The sequence below is a fragment of the Maniola hyperantus genome, chromosome 13 (assembly GCF_902806685.2).
Source record: "Maniola hyperantus chromosome 13, iAphHyp1.2, whole genome shotgun sequence".
In the NCBI taxonomy this organism is placed as follows: domain Eukaryota; kingdom Metazoa; phylum Arthropoda; class Insecta; order Lepidoptera; family Nymphalidae; genus Maniola; species Maniola hyperantus.
This window is the reverse complement of record NC_048548.1, coordinates 4,516,498-4,538,939: the sequence shown is the minus strand read 5'-3', so window position 1 is coordinate 4,538,939 and position 22,442 is coordinate 4,516,498. Positions and strand designations below refer to the sequence as shown.

General features: G+C 39.7%; 1 protein-coding gene and 2 long non-coding RNA genes across 5 annotated transcripts; all 3 read left to right on the top strand.

Annotated features, from left to right (window-relative positions):
- The first annotated feature begins 357 nt into the window (after positions 1 to 357).
- Positions 358 to 1,197, top strand: LOC138403148 (uncharacterized). The gene is made up of 2 exons (XR_011237435.1): positions 358 to 515; positions 1,068 to 1,197. It is a non-coding gene; the product is annotated as an uncharacterized lncRNA (long non-coding RNA).
- Positions 1,198 to 4,335: 3,138 nt separating this feature from the next.
- On the top strand, positions 4,336 to 7,823 carry LOC138403184 (uncharacterized). 2 transcript variants are annotated; one of them, XR_011237483.1, is made up of 2 exons: positions 4,336 to 6,949; positions 7,694 to 7,823. It is a non-coding gene; the product is annotated as an uncharacterized lncRNA (long non-coding RNA). The 2 variants fall into 2 exon arrangements; XR_011237482.1 differs by lacking the exon at positions 4,336 to 6,949 and adding an exon at positions 6,984 to 7,141.
- Positions 7,824 to 8,165: 342 nt separating this feature from the next.
- LOC117987398 (WD repeat-containing protein 3) lies at positions 8,166 to 20,535 on the top strand. 2 transcript variants are annotated; one of them, XM_069502673.1, is made up of 16 exons: positions 8,166 to 8,290; positions 9,138 to 9,347; positions 9,693 to 9,890; positions 10,738 to 10,911; positions 11,225 to 11,421; positions 11,939 to 12,156; positions 13,056 to 13,176; positions 14,092 to 14,293; positions 16,093 to 16,182; positions 16,470 to 16,607; positions 17,412 to 17,681; positions 18,258 to 18,422; positions 18,534 to 18,599; positions 19,064 to 19,224; positions 19,401 to 19,623; positions 20,337 to 20,535. In XM_069502673.1, exons 1-16 carry the CDS (start codon positions 8,276 to 8,278, stop codon positions 20,499 to 20,501), a joined length of 2,613 nt encoding a protein of 870 aa, XP_069358774.1. In that variant the 5' UTR covers positions 8,166 to 8,275; the 3' UTR covers positions 20,502 to 20,535. The 2 variants fall into 2 exon arrangements, with proteins under 2 accessions (XP_069358774.1, XP_034830295.1); XM_034974404.2 differs by having other exon boundaries at positions 8,187 to 8,498.
- Positions 20,536 to 22,442: the final 1,907 nt, after the last annotated feature.

The window sequence follows — 22,442 nt, the reverse complement described above, 5'->3', positions numbered from 1 at the left end:
TATCCTTTCTTTTATTGCAAAATATATAATATGTTATTTTTCTCTAGATTTTTATTTTTAGAATTCCAAAATATGTTCAAAAGTATTGTGATTAGTGGTTCATATGTCAAAAGTACGATCCACCGTTCTTGATATTGATGCAGGTTTTACAAAATCAACCTAAAGGTAATGTCGCGACGAACGTCGCGAAATATTTAATTGTACAAAATATAAATAGTAATCATCGTAAAATTAAATCATCCAATTATAATATCTAATTACAATAACGAGCAAAACGAGATTAGAAGGAGAGGAATCCAGAGCCGGACGCTTAAAATACTATGGTAAGTTGTCTGTGACTTTACTCTATGGGTCTAATGGTCTATACTTGAAACGCGACGCCGACTGTCTGTGGTCGAAGCCTTAAACCACGGCGCCCACCATTTTGTTAACTGACTGGATCCGAGCACGGCAGCCTCGCCTCACAGCACGCCTGCCGTCATCAGTTCGGTGCCTCGCATCCTGTATTATTACTCGTAAGTGGCTAACTATAAGTAACTATATTTGATTGCTATTAATTATGTGCATAAGGAACGTTTCCATGTAGCCAACGTCGAGAGTCGTAAGGGCCCTTTATTGGCAGGCCTTAGTCGGAATAGTAAATCGTCAGCGTCGGGAGCCATTGGGACCCTTGTTGGCAGGACTTGGCTGGGAGAAAGTAATCCGTCAGTATCGAGAGTCGTAGGGGCCCTCGGGTGGCAGGCCTTAGCGTCGAACCGCTAACTCTCGATACAGATGACGAGACCAGCTAGCTCTCGACGTCAGTGACGACCCCGGCTAACTCTCGGCGTAAGTAGCAAGCAAAGGTGTGGCACTTTGAGCCGGCACGAATAGCCAGTTACCTGACCGAAACGCGGTAGGTCAATTGGACCCAATTATAATCCTAATGGCTGGGCTAATGATGGAACCGTTCCTCCTTTAATTTAGCGCTAGTCAGCACTGGTCTTCCCCGCTTAGCGGCGAGGAAGACAGTAGCCCCGGCAGATTTCGTCTAGGCGAAATCTGCCCGTCCCATATATGTATTACAGAGTGCGAGGCAGTGGATTCTGTCCTATGCGACGGGGAGGAAGGCCGCTTCCTCGCCCGTCGCCTCAGTGCCGCGGAGACGGCGCATTAACCTGGTGTCGCACGCGCAAGCAGACTGCGCATCGAGCAAGGGTGAGTGCATAATCAAACATTCACAAACTAGCCTTCGTGACGTCTCTGGTTTCAACCCTCAAACCCGGGCGGCAAGCCGAGTCTAACTAAGCATAAACAGGAGGCGCCACGACATGGTGGAGATGCTGAGGATCTGATAAATCAGTAAATGAGCTTTCAGCAAAAAATGCTAAAAGAAAGAGGGTTGTCAAATAAGTTGTGAATGTTGTTATGCACTGACCTAAATCAGACATGTCTCGACAAGTCTCGACACGTATAGAGCGGCAAAGACCATTAGACCTTAATAGGTTATTTTCATGTCTTGTTTTCTCGTAGCTATGTGATTTGTTCTGAATATGATTATTCTTAAGCGTGAATGACCGACCTACCTACACATGAAAATTATTTTTCCTACTATTGAGTTTTGATACCTACCTACAGGTGATGAATAATTCTACTTATAACTAACACTTTAAACTCTAATACCTACTTTAAATAAGCAAAGTTATGTTGCATTTCACTGATGATTTTAACGTTTTCTTAGACAGTTTTAATATAAATACCTACAATACATTGTAGTGAATAGTGACAAATGTTCAATGTTTAATTTAATAAAGGATAGGTACCTACCTAATGTGAAGAATAAAGGAGGATGCTGTGCGTATAGTCCTATAATAGAATAAAGGAAACCGAAAATTAAGAATAACCTCATTCTCTGTTAAAGTCTAATTGTAAAGATGCGACGGTATTACCAATGTTCTGAATTATTATATTCACAATAAAGTGACACTGTTACTGCAGTTTAGTGGAATAATTATTATAATTATGTTGATCCATGTGGGACTAAATCAATTAAAATAAAAGTTTGAGCTCGCATGAACTTTCTGACAAATTAAGATTATTGTAATATCATATTCAACTGAGACTTAAAGATGAGTCAATTTCAAAAGTGTTTAGGGTTCCGCACCTAGTAAGAAAGAAAATCAATTCTAAAGGTTATCGTTTCTTGTATATATAACAATTATAAATGTGAAAAAACCCTTGGTCTCGGTGCGCAAGAAATTCTTTTTTTTCACAAATTTTATGAATGAAACAGTGAAGTGATATGGACATTAACAATAGACGATAGGTACCTAGAGCAGTCACCTGCGATAGTACACTGACCTTTGCCGGTGCATTCACACTGGACTTGCTAGAACGGTTAAATAGTTACACACATACCTACCCGACTTGAGATTGCTATGATCATACAATTTTGATACGAAGGGGTCAATCATTGAATGCTTATGCTGAATGGTCACACAGTGTGTGTGCCCACGCATACCTAGTAACTGAGATGATTAAATACTAAAATTGAGACCCGGTTTAGCAATGCGAACCTTAGGCATGAAATAAAAGCCAGTAGAATGTACAGAGATTTAAGAATATTTGTAGAAGTTTATTGAATAGAGGTATAATGCTACTCTATTTTACTACATTCTATATCTTGTCGCAAGGGTAGGCATAACCCTTCTAGCATGTTAGTGGAATTGTGTACACATCTGTGGGCAGATGACTGACAATTATTGATAAGGTCGTTGTCACACTATGACGACAGGGCCGGACTATGAAATTGATTTATGATAAAGTCGGTTACTTACTTTATCCGCGATACTAATTAATTTCATTCTACAACAACAACGGTACAAAATTATTTCGTTATAACTAGTCGTTGAAATTTATTTGATAAATTATTTGATGAATATATGAGATTTATAGAACAAGGGTTACCATGAATATTCAAACCATAGGACATTGATGTAACACAACAACTAAATAGAAGTTTTAAATGAACTTTAAAGTGAAATAAATGAAAGATGGACGATCATTTGAAAAATAGATCTACGATACTGACACAGATAAATAAAATTAGTTAGATTAAAAAAAAAAAAATTTTTTTTGTTTTGGCCAATCCGTTTCCTTTCTTTCTCTCTCGCTTTTCTCCTAAGCGGTGCTATTTCATTTATAGAGAGACGAGCCACGAAGTTCCCGGTCACATTGAAAACATAAACTAATAATCTAAAAAACCTTAAACCACTAACCCGTTTAAAGGAACTTTTATCTACTAATATTTCGAACATACCGACAAGATGGATCGGATGAAGTCTCTTGGTGATGTTGCACTCAATGAAAACAAAATTACAAATTCTATCAACCAATGCATCTCAAATAATAGAAACTCTTGATGATCCAACCACTCAATCTCCAATGATTATACAAGAAGCAGAAATTATTTCTTCGAAATTACAAACTTTGTTAAATAGATTGAGCTCCGAATTGACCAACTACTTTCGATTAAGCAACGATCCTGCGCCTGATGACATATCCGAGATATCTACAGTACAATTAGAAGCCGAAGATATATTGTGTGAACTTAAAGTCAAAATTAAAGAAAGGACTAAAGTAATTGAACGAGCAAATCAAGTCAACAGGGATACGAATCCGAATCTAAACAGCCGGCTACCGAAACTGAGTTTACCGGAATTCGACGGCGATATCCTGCAATGGTCAACATTTTGGGATCAATTCAGCTCAAATATTGACAAACGAAACTTAACCGATGTCGACAAGCTATTGTATTTAAAAGCTTCATTGAAAGGTGAAGCGAAGAAGATCGTGGAAGGCTTAGAGACAACAAACAAGAATTACAGTATAGCACTAGTGACATTAAAAAATCGATATGGAAAGGAAAACCACATAATTGACGCACACTACTCAGCACTGTATCGTGTCAAGGCTTCCACCGCAATGAATGTCACGGAGGTGAGACAAACACTGAACGAGATCGAACGACATCTTAGGGTGCTTAAATCGCTGGGCGAGGACATAAACCACAACCATCTACGTTTCCTAATCATGGAAAAATTCCCGCAAGAAATCATTTACGAAATGAAAATGAAAATAAACACCGAGTCCATCGAGGAGATAAGGAAATGCCTCGAAGTCATTATCACGGCTAGGGAAGACGCAGAGAGAGTTATCCAAGGAAAATCTGAAGACAATTACACTACCCAATCTCTACACGCGAATGCATCCGACGACAATAATATGAAATTAAAATCCAAAAGGCCAACAAATAAAGGAAAGTCTATAAAGAAACCCGAAGGAAAATTTCAAAATAAGAATCGGGGATTATTTCAAGGTCGTCAGGGAAGTTTTAAGAAACAATTCAAAAGAAAATGGGAAGAGCAAGTAGGAGACAAGGAAAGACAAAACACTAAGAAAAGGAAAATTCAATGCATTTTTTGTCAAGAGAAACATTTCAATGATCAATGCGAGACTTTTAAAACTTTACAGGAAAGAAAAGGTCAATTAGCTAACCGATGTTATGCATGTTTTCGCAAAGGACATACCGTAAAGATATGTGAGAGAAAAATAAAATGTGCACACTGCAACGAGGTTGGATCTCACAATCGGGCACTTTGTCCTAAAAATCTACAAAAGGAGAGTGAAACAACTAATAAATAAATAAAAATAATAAATAAGAATGTAAATAATAAATAAGAATAATAATAATAAATGATTATATAAATAATAAGAATACAAACGAATCAACTAATAATTTAATGCAATTAGATACCAAGGATACTACGATACTTCAAACAGCAGTTGTGAACTCGAAATCTGAAAAGGAAGAACATCCTGTTCATTACTTGCATCATTGTGTCCATCAGAAGGAGAAAACCATCAGAATTATATACCGACTCCAAGAAAGCGTTTAAACAAATGTCTATGAACTTAAGGGAGTGGAGTTCTAATTCTTATGAATTTATGACACAAATCCCAGACTCGTCAAAGGAAATCCGTGTTAAGATATTAGGACTTGATTGGGATTTAAAGGAAGATCTACTTCAATTGAGATACAAGATCGACTCTAATGCGAACAATAAACAGGAAGTATTGAGAGTGATCGCTTCAATCTACGATCCTTGCGGATTTGTCGCACCACATATCCTACCTGATAAATTATTTCTGCAAGAACTTTGGAAAACCAAAATTAAATGGGACACCACCTTTTCAAAACAGACGAAGGAAGAGTGGTCGACAATACGTGAACAACTAGACAAGATTAAAGAAATATCAATACCCAGATGTTATATGGCGAATGCTCAAAATAACGATGTTCAATTGCATTGCTTTACCGACGCGTCTCTTAAAGCTTATGCAGCTACTGTATATATAGTGAATGAGAACAAGATCAGTTTCGTCATTGGAAAATCCAGACTTGTACCTATAAAGGATCAGGATAATTTGAAAATTCCTCGATTAGAATTACTCGGAGTATTGATTGGAAGTCGTCTTATAAAATTTATTCGGAACTTTCTTCCTGCAAAAGTAACACATCAATTTCTTTGGACCGATAGCCAAATTGTAATCGGATGGTGCAAGTCTTCTAAACTTTTACCACCATTCGTAGCAAGGAGAATCCAAGAAATTAAATGAAACAAAGAATTGATCATAAGATATGTTCCCTCAGAGCTAAATTCAGCAGATGTAGCAACAAAACCTTACAGCGCTTGTGAAGATAAAGTGAAATGGTTAGCTGGATCTCAATATTTGTTACAAGCATCTGATACATTGCCACAAAGGGCAACGAATAGTGATCCCTTTTTGTTTCGGGAGGCTCTTCCGAATGATAGTGAAGATGAGGAAGTTGAAATTAATGAAACTATTTCTGTAATATAGAATAAACGAAAAGGAACAAGAACATTATAAAAACACTGTCTTAAGGATCGCGAACTATCTACAGTAACGAAGGAAATTGAAGCCGTGGTAAACACACGTCCACTAACCCATATAGATGCCGAGCTGGATCATATATTGAAACCAGCTGATTTCTTGGCTGTAGGAAAATGTATGACAAGTAGAGACTACCCGGAAGGAACCTTTAGCAGAAGGAACCGTTACAAAAACGGAACTAGTTAAAGGTTGGAAAAGAGCTCTTAAAATCCAAGAAGAATTTAGAGAAATGTTTTCTAATCGTTACCTTCTCAGCCTTCGAGAAAGATACCAGCATTCACATAGGGATCCAAGAGTCACTTCGAAATTAGAACCTCAAGAAGGACAAATAGTCCAGATAAAGGGGGAACATCCTAATCGGGAAAGCTGGCGAGTTAGGAAAATAACAAAACTTATGAAGGGGAAGGATGGATTTAGCAGAACAGCGAAAGTAAAAGTAGATAATAGCGAATATATTAGATCCATTTCACACTTATATCCACTGGAAATGGACGAACAAGAAGCTCACGCTCTAGCTGACAAACCTAGACCAAGTTACAACTATATACCTTCCGAACGCATAACAAGAGAAGTGCACGAAGAAACCACTGGAGAAACCAGTGAGATACGTAGTGGTGAAATCGATACACCTGAAAAGGAAAATGATCACACCATACAAGACCATAATGAGACGATGTTAGAGGATCAACTTCTGCCAGAGGAGATTACTAACGAAAACGAAGTAGACCTTTCTTCCGAGGAGCCAAGACCCAAGAGAGAAGCGGCTGTCAGGGCCCTCGAGAAGATTAAGGAATGGACGCAGAATCTTATCGTCTTATTGTAACTTCCGTTGTTGGGGAGTGTCGCGACGAACGTCGCGAAATATTTAATTGTACAAAATATAAATAGTAATCATCGTAAAATTAAATCATCCAATTATAATATCTAATTACAATAACGAGCAAAACGAGATTAGAAGGAGAGGAATCCAGAGCCGGACGCTTAAAATACTATGGTAAGTTGTCTGTGACTTTACTCTATGGGTCTAATGGTCTATACTTGAAACGCGACGCCGACTGTCTGTGGTCGAAGCCTTAAACCACGGCGCCCACCATTTTGTTAACTGACTGGATCCGAGCACGGCAGCCTCGCCTCACAGCACGCCTGCCGTCATCAGTTCGGTGCCTCGCATCCTGTATTATTACTCGTAAGTGGCTAACTATAAGTAACTATATTTGATTGCTATTAATTATGTGCATAAGGAACGTTTCCATGTAGCCAACGTCGAGAGTCGTAAGGGCCCTTTATTGGCAGGCCTTAGTCGGAATAGTAAATCGTCAGCGTCGGGAGCCATTGGGACCCTTGTTGGCAGGACTTGGCTGGGAGAAAGTAATCCGTCAGTATCGAGAGTCGTAGGGGCCCTCGGGTGGCAGGCCTTAGCGTCGAACCGCTAACTCTCGATACAGATGACGAGACCAGCTAGCTCTCGACGTCAGTGACGACCCCGGCTAACTCTCGGCGTAAGTAGCAAGCAAAGGTGTGGCACTTTGAGCCGGCACGAATAGCCAGTTACCTGACCGAAACGCGGTAGGTCAATTGGACCCAATTATAATCCTAATGGCTGGGCTAATGATGGAACCGTTCCTCCTTTAATTTAGCGCTAGTCAGCACTGGTCTTCCCCGCTTAGCGGCGAGGAAGACAGTAGCCCCGGCAGATTTCGTCTAGGCGAAATCTGCCCGTCCCATATATGTATTACAGAGTGCGAGGCAGTGGATTCTGTCCTATGCGACGGGGAGGAAGGCCGCTTCCTCGCCCGTCGCCTCAGTGCCGCGGAGACGGCGCATTAACCTGGTGTCGCACGCGCAAGCAGACTGCGCATCGAGCAAGGGTGAGTGCATAATCAAACATTCACAAACTAGCCTTCGTGACGTCTCTGGTTTCAACCCTCAAACCCGGGCGGCAAGCCGAGTCTAACTAAGCATAAACAGGAGGCGCCACGACAGGTAAAGGACTAAAACTAAAATCGTACTTTTGATATGAATTTTGACACAAAGTTAAAATGGCGCGTGAAGCGCGTTTTATAATTAACTACACACTAAAATTTTACCGTTTAGGTAGAAAATTTTAGGCTGGTATAGACATAAAATTCATAGAATAAAGTTAAATCTTACCATAGAGCGTAGACTGAGTAAAAAATCTTAATTACCTACCTACCTCTATGCATAAAGATTATAAAGGTTATTATGAGGTGTCAACTGTCAACAAATACAAAAATGTCAAATTCTAAGAAAAAAAAGAAAAGAAAAACCCAAACAAAGCAACATGTGATTAAGAATAATTATGATTACCAAAAGTGTAAGGTTAATTTAGTATTTTTCGAAAATAAATAGATATGGGACTTACTAAACAATATTTACGGTATGCCCCAAGCGGCATTTTCAACGTCATAGCAAGTCCAGACTGCAATAGTACCCATGTAACTCTGAAAGGTGTTAGTGGAAGATATATTGCCGTCGGTACATGTGAACATGTTATTATTTGGGATATGAGATTAGGAGAAAAGGTATAACTTATTCATTGACTATGCATTTCAATTGCGAAGACCGTCAGCGAGATACCCGCATACCTAAACCACCATCAACTTCAAGTAACCCTATGAAGCCAAAATCTCTTTATCTAAAGTTCAGTGTGCAATCTATCCTGCTGTGTAGTGTTAGACCATAACATGTCTTACGATTTTTGTTCAACGAGAAGGCAGTACTCTACTGCTGAGCTTAGTGTCATTTTCACTTACTACTTCATAGTAAGATTTATGTCTGTATATTATAATTATTAGACACTATAGCAGTCTATTTTTCATATTTTCCTATTCCTAAGGTTGCCAGGTAGAGATTGATAATAATCAATAATGCAGTCTTTTGTATCCTACTTGTCTGTATTTTCTATTCTTTTATTGTTCTTTCTTGTGGTGGTACAAATAAAGTCTACATATGTATATGAAAGGAACACTGACTGACTGATTGAGTGATCTATCAACGCACAACTCAAACTATACAGCGGATGGATTGGGCTGAAATTTGGTAAGCTGTTATGACGTAGACATCTGCTAAAAAAGGATCTTTAAAAATTCAACCCCTAAGGGGGTCAAATAGGGGCTTAGCATATCATAAGCTAGTATATAATAATGGTATATATATTTCAGGCTCAAGTAATCCCAGGTGAGAACGTTGTGGTATCTCAAATAGCCGCAAGTCCCACTGGGAACCACATGGCAGTGGGCTATGTAGATGGAAATATAAATGTGTTTGAACTGATCAACAATGACATTGTGTGTGTATTCGCTGGCCACAAGTCTGCTATCACTTGTTTACAGTATGATGAACCGGGGCATAGGATTGTGTCTGGATCTAAAGTGAGTATAACATTATTTTCCCCTTTTTGTGAGTAATGAGTGACGGTCATGGATATTTTTTTTATTTTTTTTATAAAGAATATTAGCCAAGTTCATTACTGACTAATATTCCTCTTTCGCCTCCAATTAAGCGTAAAGCTTGTAGCAAGCAATTGATTGACGTGATTTTTGCATGGTATAGTTGAAGACCTGGAGAGTGACATAGGCTTTTTATCCCGGAAAATCAAAGAGTTCCCGCAGGATTTTAAACGCGAACTTTATTCCCGATTTTAATTCCACGCTAACGAAGTCGCGGGTATCAGCTAGTATTATATAAAGTGTCTTACAGATGGGACTATTTTTCAGGATACTGAAGTGATCCTCTGGGATGTGGTGTCAGAGACTGGGGTAGCAAGGTTCAGCGGCCACAAGGGGGCGGTGACCAGTGCACTTTTTATCAATGGCAAGAACTGTATTGTGAGCTCTTCAAAGGACACTTTTATCAAATTCTGGGACATTGAGACTAAGCATTGTTTTAAAACTCTTGGTGGGCATCAGATGGAGGTAAGCATTAAATGATATTTCTTATTTTACAATATTATTACGGGACGAAATACTAACTGAACCAAAGAAATGTACTCAGTGAAATGAACAATTTATGCCAATTTTGTGATGGAATGGGATTTCATGCTAAAGCTTCTAATTTGGCAGAATTTTGGCAGGTTTGTTACAGATTTTCAATATTACATTCAATTCAATAATGTTACATGATGTTTTTCAATGATCGACTAAAATGAAGTCGACATGGATACGATAAACAAAAAAATTTTTTTAAATGCAAATCTAGCAGCAGTAGCATCGAATGAACGACAAATATGCTGTACATCGACATTAATATGCATCATAATTTCACAGCAATGTAGGATAGTATATATAATCCATACTAATATTATAAATGCGAAAGTGTGTCTGTCTGTCTGTCTGTCTGCTAGCTTTTCACGGCTCAACCGTTCAACAGATTTTGACGAAATTTGGCATAGAGATAGCTTACATCCCGGGGAAGGACATAGGCTACTTTTTATCCCGGAAAATTGAAGAGTTCCCACAGGATTTATAAAACCTAAATCCACGCGGACGAAGTCGCGGACATCATCTAGTAGTATATAAGTATCAGCTTATGAGTCAACTAACTTAGGCCCACAATTTGGCCCACGTAGATTAAACAAATTTCAAACTCCTGTTTTAAACCCATAGAGGTTGAATTTTTAAAAATCCTTTTTAGCAGATGTCTGCATCACTTACTAGCTATCTGCATGCCTTTTAGCCTGATCCGTCCAGTTTGAGCCGTGAGTTGGTAGGTCAGTCAGTCAGTCACCTTTCTTTTTATTTAGATTATTTACTGTCATTCTAGGTATGGTCAGCTGTACTACTAAAAGAAGAGAGATATTTGGTCACAGGCAGCATGGACCAACAGCTACGAGTATGGAAGTTGAAGTGGAATGAAAAAGTTAAGGACGAGGACAAAATTGTGCAACAACTCGAGATTGTCAAGTTAGAAGACACTGACGCCACTGAAGACAGCTCAGTAAGCTTTCTTTTATACTTCTATGTAAGCTCTAAAACTTACCTATACTCTATCTATGAAGAGAAGGTATTATAGGGCTCTCTCTGTTACATGTCTGTCCTTCCTTCGCACCCTAACTAAGCAACCAGTCGTCTTAATTTTTGGCACAGAAATAGTTGAAAGGATGGAGAGTTACATAGGCTACTTTCTATCCCGGAAAATCAGAGTTCTAACGAGGTTTTTTAAAAACCCAAATCCACGCGGTCGAAGTCGCGAGCATCAGCTATTATAAAAAATGTACTTCGTAAGGTAAATATTTGTTTATTTTACATAGATGTTACAATGCCACCAAGTGGGCACGCTGATCCGCGGCGGTAAAGGCCGAGTGGTGGGGCTCGCGACTGACCCAGGCCAAAGCGTGTTGGCCTGCTATGGCACTGACTCCTTGTTGGAGCTGTTTGCCTTCTGCGCTGACGAGGAGGCCACTGCCAGGATGAAGAAGCGGGTCAAGAAACAGAGGAAAAAGTTGGCGTAAGACATTTTATTTATGAGAATGACATTTCTTCCTTCTTCTTTGACAAATCTTTTCTATTTTAGTCGCACCCTTTCCACAAATTTAATTAAAGCTATTTTCGTAGTTCGTACCTACTATTAGCAAAATAAGTTTATTTATTACGAGTATCTGTAAAACTTGAGGTAGGCTACCTAGAAAGGAAGACACTTCCCTAAGGAAATCCTTTCTAGGAACCCAGAACCCACCAATCACCAAACCCAGAACCTACCGATTCACCAAAAATGTAAACAAGTGAAGGTTATCTTAAACTATATGATTTTTATAAGCAATATGCCGAATATGTTGCCCAAAAAAGGTAATTTCGGTCACGTCGTATAGTCACGAGGTTTGAAAGTTTTAAACTAAATTAAGTTTGTCTCTCCGTTTCTTATTACATTGGTAATAAAAAGATGCGAATACGCTAAAATTTAGTTGCGATCAGAATCTGTACCTATATAATTTTAGAACCTAAAGATGAATTTAATTTTTTAATAGCAAACAAAAAGAAAGCCAAACAGACGACATAGCAACGGATGTATCGGAGATCCTCACACTTTCGGACGAAGTACGGCGACTAAGTTCCGTCAAGCTATCGTCGAAAATAAAATCAGCGACTGTGTTGATGGGAACCACGGGCGAGTTGCGTGTTGGGGTCACCTTGGCCACCAATACCTTGGAGCTGCATAGCTTGGCTGTTGCTGAGGGGAACGAAGGTTGGTATAAGCATAACGGATGTATCGGAGATTCTCACGCTTTCGGACGAAGTTCGGCGACTAAATTCCGTCAAGCTATCGGCGAAATTAAAATCAGCGACTGTGTTGGTGGGAACCATCGATGTGTGGGAACCACGAGCGAGCTGCGTGTTGGTGTCACCTTGGCCACTAATACCTTGGCTGTTGCTGAGGGGAATGAAGATTGGTACAAGATTTATCTTTAGGAGCCTGCGCAATTGAGCCGATATGATACCCACGCGCGATATAATAAAATATCACACTCTCGATATCACACACTAGCGAGTGGTGCAGATTGCAGAATAAAATGCATATTGCAATAAACAAAGGTCCCCCTTATATATTAACCGATTAGTATGCACACCCACACATAAAAATTCCATCTCTTTGTTCATTACAAAGTAACAAAAATAAGACAAAGTTGTCCAGTTATACAATATGTACCTATAGGAGCATAGTCACACGACACGTGTAAAATCAAGGTTCACGTCGCTCACAGGTCTTCACCGGTCATAGATAACGGTATCGAGCTCGCTGCGTGGGCGATCCCGCCCCCACGCGCCTCATCCGTCGCTAGACCGCCGCGTGCGCATATCCTTCCGCCCCCGCCGCGCCCCACCAAGCATCTCACACCGCATACGTCACACACACACTGCCAATTGCTAAAAAGGCATAAACACCAAAATCAACCCAAAACAACACTAATACAAACCAATTTCGACTCTATCTACAGCGACAAAAGGTCGAAACGATAACTGGTCCGAGATCGGCAATGATCTCCTACTCACGTGCTAACCCGCACCGGGTTGTGCGAATGTGCGGGTGGTTCCCTCCCCGATGGTCATTGCAACCTGTCGCGTAATACATAGTTTTATTTTTAGTGAAATGTCTGAAACAAATCACGATGCCCGGGCACCAGAAGGAGCCGCGCTGCGTCGCCATCAGTTCAGACAACTTGGCCGTGCTCACGGCCTCTGCAGACTCCATCAAGCTGTGGAACAAGTCAGTATTGCCATTTTACTTCTTATCACTTTTAACTACTAGCTGATGCCCGCGACTTCGTCGGCGTGGATTTACATTTTTCAAAATCCCGCGGGAACTCTTTGTTTTTCCGGGATAAAAGTAGCCTATGTGTTAATCCAGGGTATAATCTATCTGCATTTCAAATTTCATCCAAATCTGTTCAGCCGTTTTTGCGTGATTGAGTAACAAACATCCACACTTTCACATTTATAATATTATATTAGGATTAGGATTATGTCAAGGCGCTTATTGTTATTATACTTTTATTTTAAAACTAGATGCAGTCTATCGCTTTTCTCATCTATACTCATACTATAAGGAGGTAAAGTTTATAAGTTTGTTTGTAGGGGGTAATGGAACCACTGAACTGATTTTAAAAATTATTATTTAACAAGTAGAAAGCTACATTATTCCTGAGTGATATAGGCTATATTTTATTTTAATTAGAGAGCCCTACGAAAATTGTAATAAGCTACCCGTGCGAAGCCAGGGCGGGTAGCTAGTCTAAATAAAAACCGGTCAAGCGCGTGTCGGGCTTACGTACCATAGTTGCCGACACGACGACACTTGACTCCACTAAGAATTAATACTTTAATTAATCGAAAAATGGTTTTCACACACCCACAAGGTTAGGTTCGAACCATAGTTTTAATGTAGGTAATTAAGTCGTGCTGCAACACGGACACGTTCCACTACGTTACAAATGCGAATGTTCCGCATTTGCGGATGCGGATGCGAATATCCGTAACACCCCTGGTTCCCATAATAGAGGTACTGAATAAATTAACCGACTTGATTTTACATCCAGATATTACACTTTTTTGCTGTAGAAGATCTGGTTTGCGAGACTTGGATTTTTGTACATGCTATGTTTTTGATGGGATTGTATTTTAGAACGAGTCAGACCTGCCTCCGTACGATCCCAGTGACGTGCGGTCGGCCAACAAGCGCGTGTTTCGCGCCGGGCGACAGACACGCACTAGTGGGATGCGCAGATGGCTCGATGCTACTAGTGGATGTAGCAGCCGCGTGCGTGCTGGAGCAAGTGCCCGCACACTCCTCCAACTGCACCAGCGTTGGACTTACTCCAGATCTGGTGAGTTAGTGAACTTAATTTGGATGATGTAGCTTCAGCGTCTAAATACAACCTCCTATCATTGAGCCCCGCGGGGTGATTACGTATCTCGCGACAGGCTTGCGACAGGCATAAATCTCGCGATCATTGCTGTCAAACGTCAAACGTAACGTAACAACGGCTGTAGAGAGACAACAAAAGCCACAAAGCAAAATAATAATAAGAAGAGACAGCAAATGAACTGTCGCATTGTTACTGCTGTCGCTACTGCAACGTTTACGTTTATGTAATCACCCTGCCGTTTTACTCTCGTAAGAAAAATCGATTTACGGGAAATTTTTCTTTAGATCTGTATTCCTCCTACGCTAAAGTCGGTCACGCGTACTTTCAGCGTCGCAGCGTGGTGTTTAAAAGCACACATTGAGTAGCCGAACACTGACCAACCAGTGTAGAAGGAGTTCAGGCGTCAATCTTTCACATCTTAGATCCTGCTTACATAGAAACGAATTCGGACTATTACTTGCTTGCAAAGAAACAATAAATACCATGCCATACCCTTACAGAGTCTTATGTGTACTCGTTATGTTATTCTAGTATGTACATGTGAAATGCAAAAAAGAATAAAGAATAATATTTGTGTAAAATATTTTCACATAAATTTTTTTAATATAAAAATAGCGAGAAAACGAGCACACGGGTCACCTTATCACACCATTAGAATTGTAGAGACCTAATTCAAAAATTAAGAATATCGAGTTTGAGTTATATAAAATTTTTTTACAAAAAAAATAAAAACCGACTTCGATACACAAACACTAAAAATTGAAAAATAATTTAATTTATTACCGAATATATTATGTATACAAGAGTTAATATAGTTCCATAATAATACTTTTTGGTGCTGGTGCCAATTAGCTTCAGCTGCGCAAAATCGTCTAGACTTCATATTTTTATGAGACTCCACAATGGCACCTCATTGGCACCGACCCCAAAAAATATTATTATGGAACTATATTAACTCTTGTATACATAATATATTCGGTAATAAATTAAATTATTTTTCAATTTTTAGTGTTTGTGTATCGAAGTCGGTTTTTATTTTTTTTGTAAAAAATTTTTATTTCACAATTTTTAGTGGCCCCATGGAATTATGCTATGACTGGTTAAAAATCTACTGTTTACTAAGCTATTACACTGATCGCGAGCAATTTACTCTTATCCGTTGAGGAGTTCCAGTATCTTTCTTCGAAGATGTTCATCAGATCTTCACCAAATTTAAATGGGACCAACTTTGAAACAAAAGAAGAAACCCTTTCAAACAAAAAAAGAATTTTCAAAATCGGTCCAGGCGTCATCGAGTAATCGGGGAACATACATAAAAAATAAAAAATAAATAAAAAAAGATTCCGACGAATTGATAACCTCCTCCTTTTTTTGAAGTCGGTTAAAAATGACTTGTGGATGACCATTTCCATCGACTCATAATAAAATAGAGAAAGACAAACTTTTTTCTTTCTACGCTATATCTTATACGAGTCAATGGAAATACTTAGTCATCCAAAGTCATTTTATCACTTTAACTCGAAATCCTTAAATTTTGAACTAGGTCTGTATAATTCTAAAGGTGCGTTATGTTAAGTGACTACTGCCGCCCATGAACATTTGCAGCACCAGTGGAAACGCCAATGCGTTGCCTGCCTTTCAGGAATTTGTTTAATCCACCCCTTAAATAACCCCATGTTGTAATCTATTGGGAACACTACCTAAGCGAGTTGGTTCCAGTTTTGTGACAATTTGTTGATCTTTTAATATTTTCGCAGCGTGGTTGTTATTCTGGCGGTGGTGACAAAACGGTGAAGTTATGGCAGTTCGAACTTATTCCCGACCCCTCAGGGGACTCTAAAGCCAAGGTAACACTGACATTTCAAAAATCAAAATCAAAATTTATTTATTTCATGTAGAACAACAAATGCCACTTAGGTATGCTACGTCTCCCACGTTTGCTTCAGTGCCAATATTAACATTTAATTAAACTATCGCGAGTGATATCCGTTATAAATATAGATGCTCCCGGCCCCTATGAAAAAAGACCCCGATGGGTTCGAAACTAGTCGAGCTTACGTCGACTAACCACATGTACAGCCGGGAGCATCTATATTTATAGTTCCTATCTTAATATTCCTGTTGAATTTTTAAGGTACTATCACTCCTACATACGAGAACACTGGAGCTCGAGGAATCAGTGACGGCTGTGAGAGTGAGCCCGAACAACAAGTTCATTGCCGTGGCTTTACTCGACTCCACTGTTAAGATATTCTTCTTAGACACATTTAAAGTAAGTAAAGGACAAATAATTGTACTAAGTTACAGTCTGAACTGTTATCTCTTTTAAAATTTCCCAGCGGAAAAGGATGGCATCAGCTGTCTCTTTAAAGTTTATGTACAACAGAATTATCACCAATATTATCTACTAGCTGATGCCCGTGACTCCGATCTCGTGGAACTAGGTTTTTAAAAATCCCGTGGGAACTCTTTGATTTTCCGGGATAAAAAGTAGCCTATGTCTTTAACTACACCTATGTAAAAATCACGTCAATCCGTTGCGACGTGATTGAAGGATAAACCAATAAACCAACAAACAAACACACTTTCGCATTTTTACAAATGCGAAAGTGTGGGTAGTGGTTTGTATTAGAAAAGTAATTTGTGCCTTATAAGAAAACACGTGCATAGTCATAAGATCTATCGCCGGACCCATTACTGAGCGCGGGTTGCCTCTCAGAATGAGAAGGTTTTGGCTATAGACCACCACGTTGGCCAAGTGCGGATTAGCAGAATTCATACACCTTTGAGAACATTATCACTCAGCATTCAGGTTTCCTCAAGATGTTTTCCATTACCGTTAAACCAAGTGCTATTTAATTGCTCAAAACGCACATAACTCTAAAAAAAACGTGCTGAATTGAGAACCACCTCCTTTTTGGAAGTCGGTTAAAAAAGCCAGAGAGGCGTCCCTAATGTCTATCGGTTTTTCGAACTATGTGCCCTGCCCATTGGCACTTCAGCTTCGAAACCTGCTGAGCTGTCAGTTAGTCTGATCTACGATACTTTGACCAATCGTATACAATTTTTTCAACAGTTCTACTTATCTCTATACGGGCACAAGCTGCCAGTCCTCAGTCTGGACATCAGCTACGACTCCAACATCATCGCGACCGGCTCAGCCGACCGCAACGTAAAGATCTGGGGCATGGACTTCGGAGATTGCCACAAGTCGATATTCGCTCACAACGACTCGATCACGTCACTGCAGTTCGTGCCGAGCACGCATTACTTCTTCACTGCGTCTAAGGATGGCAAGGTCAAACAGTGGGATGCGGACTCTTATGATAACATTATCACTTTGAATGTAAGTTGCCTTCTATCTATTTATATATGGTCATAAGCTGCCAGTCCTCAGTCTGGACATCAGCTACGACTCCTACATCATCGCGACTGGCTGAGCCGACCGGAACGTGAAGATCTGGGGCATGGACTTCGGAGATTGCCACAAGTCGATATTCGCTCACAATGACTCGATCACGTCACTGCAGTTCGTGCCGAGCACGCATTACTTCTTCACTGAGTCTAAGGATGGCAAGTTCAAACAGTGGGATGCAGACTCATATTATAATAACATTATCACTTTGAGAAACAAAATTGAGATATGAAGAACAAACTGAATACTTACCAGCGGGGCAAGCCGATTACGGTGTCGCATCGCAAAAAAAAATTATCCTGGATATATCTTTGGCGTTCGTTTGATTATAGTATCTCAATTTTGATTTGAATGTCGGTTGAAACGTTTTTCAGAAAATGCGTCCCAATTTATTTTTGGACTGCGAAATGAAATGCTCAAACGAATGCACTTCGCATTTTGACTTTGTATACAGCTGTTAAGATAGTTTTACTTGAATTTTACCAATCCAAGATTATTGAACGCTAGGGTCACGCGGGCGAATGCGTTGGTTTGTCCGTCGGTGCGGGCGGCTTACACGTGGCGACCTGCGGGACGGACTTCGGTGTGCGGCTGTTCTCACGAACAGACGAGCCACTCGTGTTGGGAGACACGGATGAAGCCGAAGAGGGACTTGCTACCGGGGAACAACATGTGAGTGGCTTAACGAGGGTATATAACCTCGATATTTAGAACTGATACGAACGTTTTTCAAATTTGCACGTCAAAAATGTTTCAAATTATACAATTTTATGCAATTTCCAGGCACCAGTACCAGGTCTGCCGGGACTCAATATGCCTACTAAGAAAACCATTGGAGCAGAAAAAGCTGTAAGGATTTCATAAATGATTAAAATTTTCACTGACTCCATTTGCAGCACCCAGTTGCTAATAATGTTGTGTACACACAAAATAACAATTTAGAAAACAGCCCATTTCTTGGTGAAACATTGGGGCCGATTCTCTTGTACACAATCTCTAAGCTAAACTAAATTAACAGGTCTAAATCTAGTGCTATCCTTTTCCGCAAGCAACATTATGAAAGGTATAGCAATAGATTTAGACGTGCCATTTTTGTTTAGTTTAGAGATTGCGTACAATGGAATTACCCACATTGTTAGCAAAATGGGCCTACTTTTGGTACTGTTATTACTTATTTTATACGAACCAACGACGCTTGAAAATCGCTAAAAATTGGAGAACCAGCGGGCAGTTGTATGTAAGCCGGTTGTATATTCTGCTCCAAAAAATGTTTTAAATCAAGGGATTTTTAACAATTTCCTTGGTTATATCAGGCGGATGCAATAATGGAGTGTCTGTCAGTGGGCGCGGAGTATCAGAGGGAAGTGAGCGAGGCGCGCGGGCAGTTTGTGCAGCCGCCCATACTGATGGCTGCCTACAACTGCACCACCGCCGAGGACTTCCTCTTTGAGACCGTCAAGAAGATACGATCTAGGTAAATAGGCTTTTTTATTTCTATTTTAAGTTTAATGTCAAAGGTATTAAGTTTTTCATGACCGATTCTGGCCATCTAGACACTTCCCTGATGCAGTGACCTAACACCACGCTTCTCCTTTATCCTCCAAAACAACCAACTACAGCCATATCTACGCAGTACGCTATACATTGCAGTGAACTGGAAGAAGCCCTGCTCCTGGTGCCGTTCAGCTCAGCGTGCGATATCGTGCGCATGCTGCCGACCCTGCTGGAGCGCGCCGACCACGCGGAGCTGCTGTGTCGCCTCGCGCTGTTCCTGCTGCGCGTGCACCACGCGCCGCTCGTGGCCAGCCACGGCCTGCTCAAGCATCTCATACAGATACAGGCCAAAGCGGCCATGCGTCTCAACGAGCTGCGGGTGGGTGAGCTTTATCCAAACCCTTCGCCGGCCCACTACTGAGTCTATTGCTCTTCTCTCAGAATGAGAATGATCAGTTAAATTTTACAAAAAAAAAAGCTTACTTTTAAGAAAGATTCTAAATATGTACCAATAATAAAAGGAAAAGCTAACTGGCTGATCTATCAACACACAGCTCTAACTACTGGATGAATCGGGCTGAAATTTGGCATGCAGGGTAGCTATCATGACGTAGACATCCGCTAAAAAAGGATTTTTGAAAATTCGTCCCCTGAGGGGGTCTCTCGCCCTCTGCCTCACTGATGTTTCCTGCGCGGCCCCGCTTCGTGTTAAAATGTATGATTTTTAAAAGCTAGTCCGCAAATCTTTGTCTACTGAAGCGGAGCGGCAGTTTAATGCAATTCTAAATAATTAGTAAATAAGTAGTATTTAGATCTAGATTTAAGTGTCTGAATATTTTTTTGTAAACTTACGAGAGCCACATAGTTACGTTAGTGACTCAGCTCTTTAAAAGAGAATAAAAAAAAATGGTTAATATTTGCACAGCTCCGCTCCTCTCTTCTCCGCACCAGTGGACAGGCAGCCTTAAGAGGGTGAAATAGGGGTTTGAAATTTTTGTAGTCCACGCGGACAAAGTCGCGGGCATAAGCTAGTTTTCTTATAAATATTTTAAAAATATTTACTAAGAATTTAACGAAGTCATGTTTCTACAGGATATGGTTGGCTACAACCTGCACGCTCTGCAATGGATGCGGCGCGACATCGAAGAAGCCGACAGCGAGCAACTTTTCCACGACGCGACAGTCGCGCGACGCACGCGCGACCGACGTGCGCGGACGCGACAGGCGGTCAAACGACCCATAGTCACTGTGACCTAGAATAACATTATGAATAAAAACTGTATTAAGTTTACATCATGAATGTTTTTATTTTTCTTCCTCTTGAAATTGACAGTACCTATTCTAATCAAGGTCAAGTGTGAATTTCCACTGAAACGAAGCGACGTGTTTTTTTACCATTAGATTATTGAGAGACTAGTGATCCGCCCCGGGTTCGCATGGGTAGCTTATTACAATTTTTTTCATATTAAAATATAGCCTATGTTTATTTTGAAAATAAAATATAGCCTATGTAGCTTTCTACTGGTGAAGAATTTTTAAAATCGATTTACTAGTTCCCGAGATAATAAGTCGGAAGTGCTCCATATTTTTAGCGTAGCGAAACCAATAATTAAACTATGGACAAAATAATATAATAATAAAAAAATAATTTATATATTCTCCAAGAGTTACTAAAGATAAGATATTTACAGAAATATTTATAAGAGTTGTGTTTGAGGACATATTTTTATGTACTACATTTTATGACGTCCGTAATTTTTTTATCAAAGTCTAATTTAATGTACCGGGTATGTAAGTCTGGATCGTGACCATGGATTTTGATAAGTACAGGCAGACCGGTCGGTGCAGTAAGGTTAAAGTTGAAGGACTGACCGCTCTGCTGAGTACGGCACACCGCACATCCGCAAAATAGAGTAAAGCAAAGCAGTGTATTTCTCGATAACAACTCAAACTAAGCTTTAATTAAGTCTCTCGCTCTGCCGTGTAAATCCAAAACACTGTATCTTAGAAAAACCGTTTTGAGAAAACTGTGTCTTACGGTTTTTTTTATTTAGGTTGATTTTGGGTTGACACTCAAGTTATAGTGTTTTGGCTTTACACGGCAGTCATTTTTCTGTCTGTTTTTGTTCTTTTAGTGTAATCCTCCTTGTGGTGGTATAAATAAAGTGTAAGTATAATAATATTTTTATAATATTACACAATAATTTAATAATATTACACAATAATTTAATAATATTACATAATAATTTAATATTATATAATATCTATTATGTTCTTCTCACTTTTCAAGTGTATGATTTTCCGGAATAAAAGTAGCCTATGTCCTTCCCCGGGATGTAAGCCACCAAACTCTGTACCAAATTTCATCAAAACCGGTTAAACGGTTGGGCCGTGTTTTTGAAAGGTCCGAACGTGTGTTTAGCAAAAGCAGCTGACAGACAGACACTTTCGCATTTATAATATTAGTATGGATGTTTCTGGTACAAATAAAAAAAATTCATAGTCAAATAATAATTTATTCAAAGTAAGTAGTACATACCTAGATACTATTGTAGTACACTTTTTGATTGTCATTTGTTGGATTTCTAAGATAATAATGTAGGTTAAAACTAAAGACAAACGCGCCCAGGTCTGAGATGAGCCCACTACAAACTCAGCCGGGTATGATTTTTATTATATCACCACTTGACAAAATCACTTAAACTTATTCTCATTCCCAAGCAAAGAATTTCTATGTCGATGTTCCCAAGCTTTCTTATGATTTACATTATGACAGTTACGTATTTTTCAGTGATTTGTTCATGTTTTTTGGACCATCGCCAGATAAACTGAAGAAAAAAAATCAAACAAATGAATGTGACATTTTGACAGATTTCTATTACAAAAACTGTCGTAACGTCTTTATTCGTTAGATATACATTTTATCTGGAGGTGGTGAAACAGGCCCTAAATCAAAACTAAATATTGGTTATATGCACTGTCATAATTTTAACATTATTTATAAATTACATCTTATATATATATTCGCCCCAACACTTCTCCCATATGTGCGGACTGATCTTGATGTACCACGGACATTGCTTCTTCAGGTTGAACTGCACCGTCCTCGACATCACCGCCTGTTGAGCCATGGGCACGTTGCAGTACATCTCTATCGGGTAATCGCTGCAGGTGTACAGCACGCAGTCCTTGACGTCG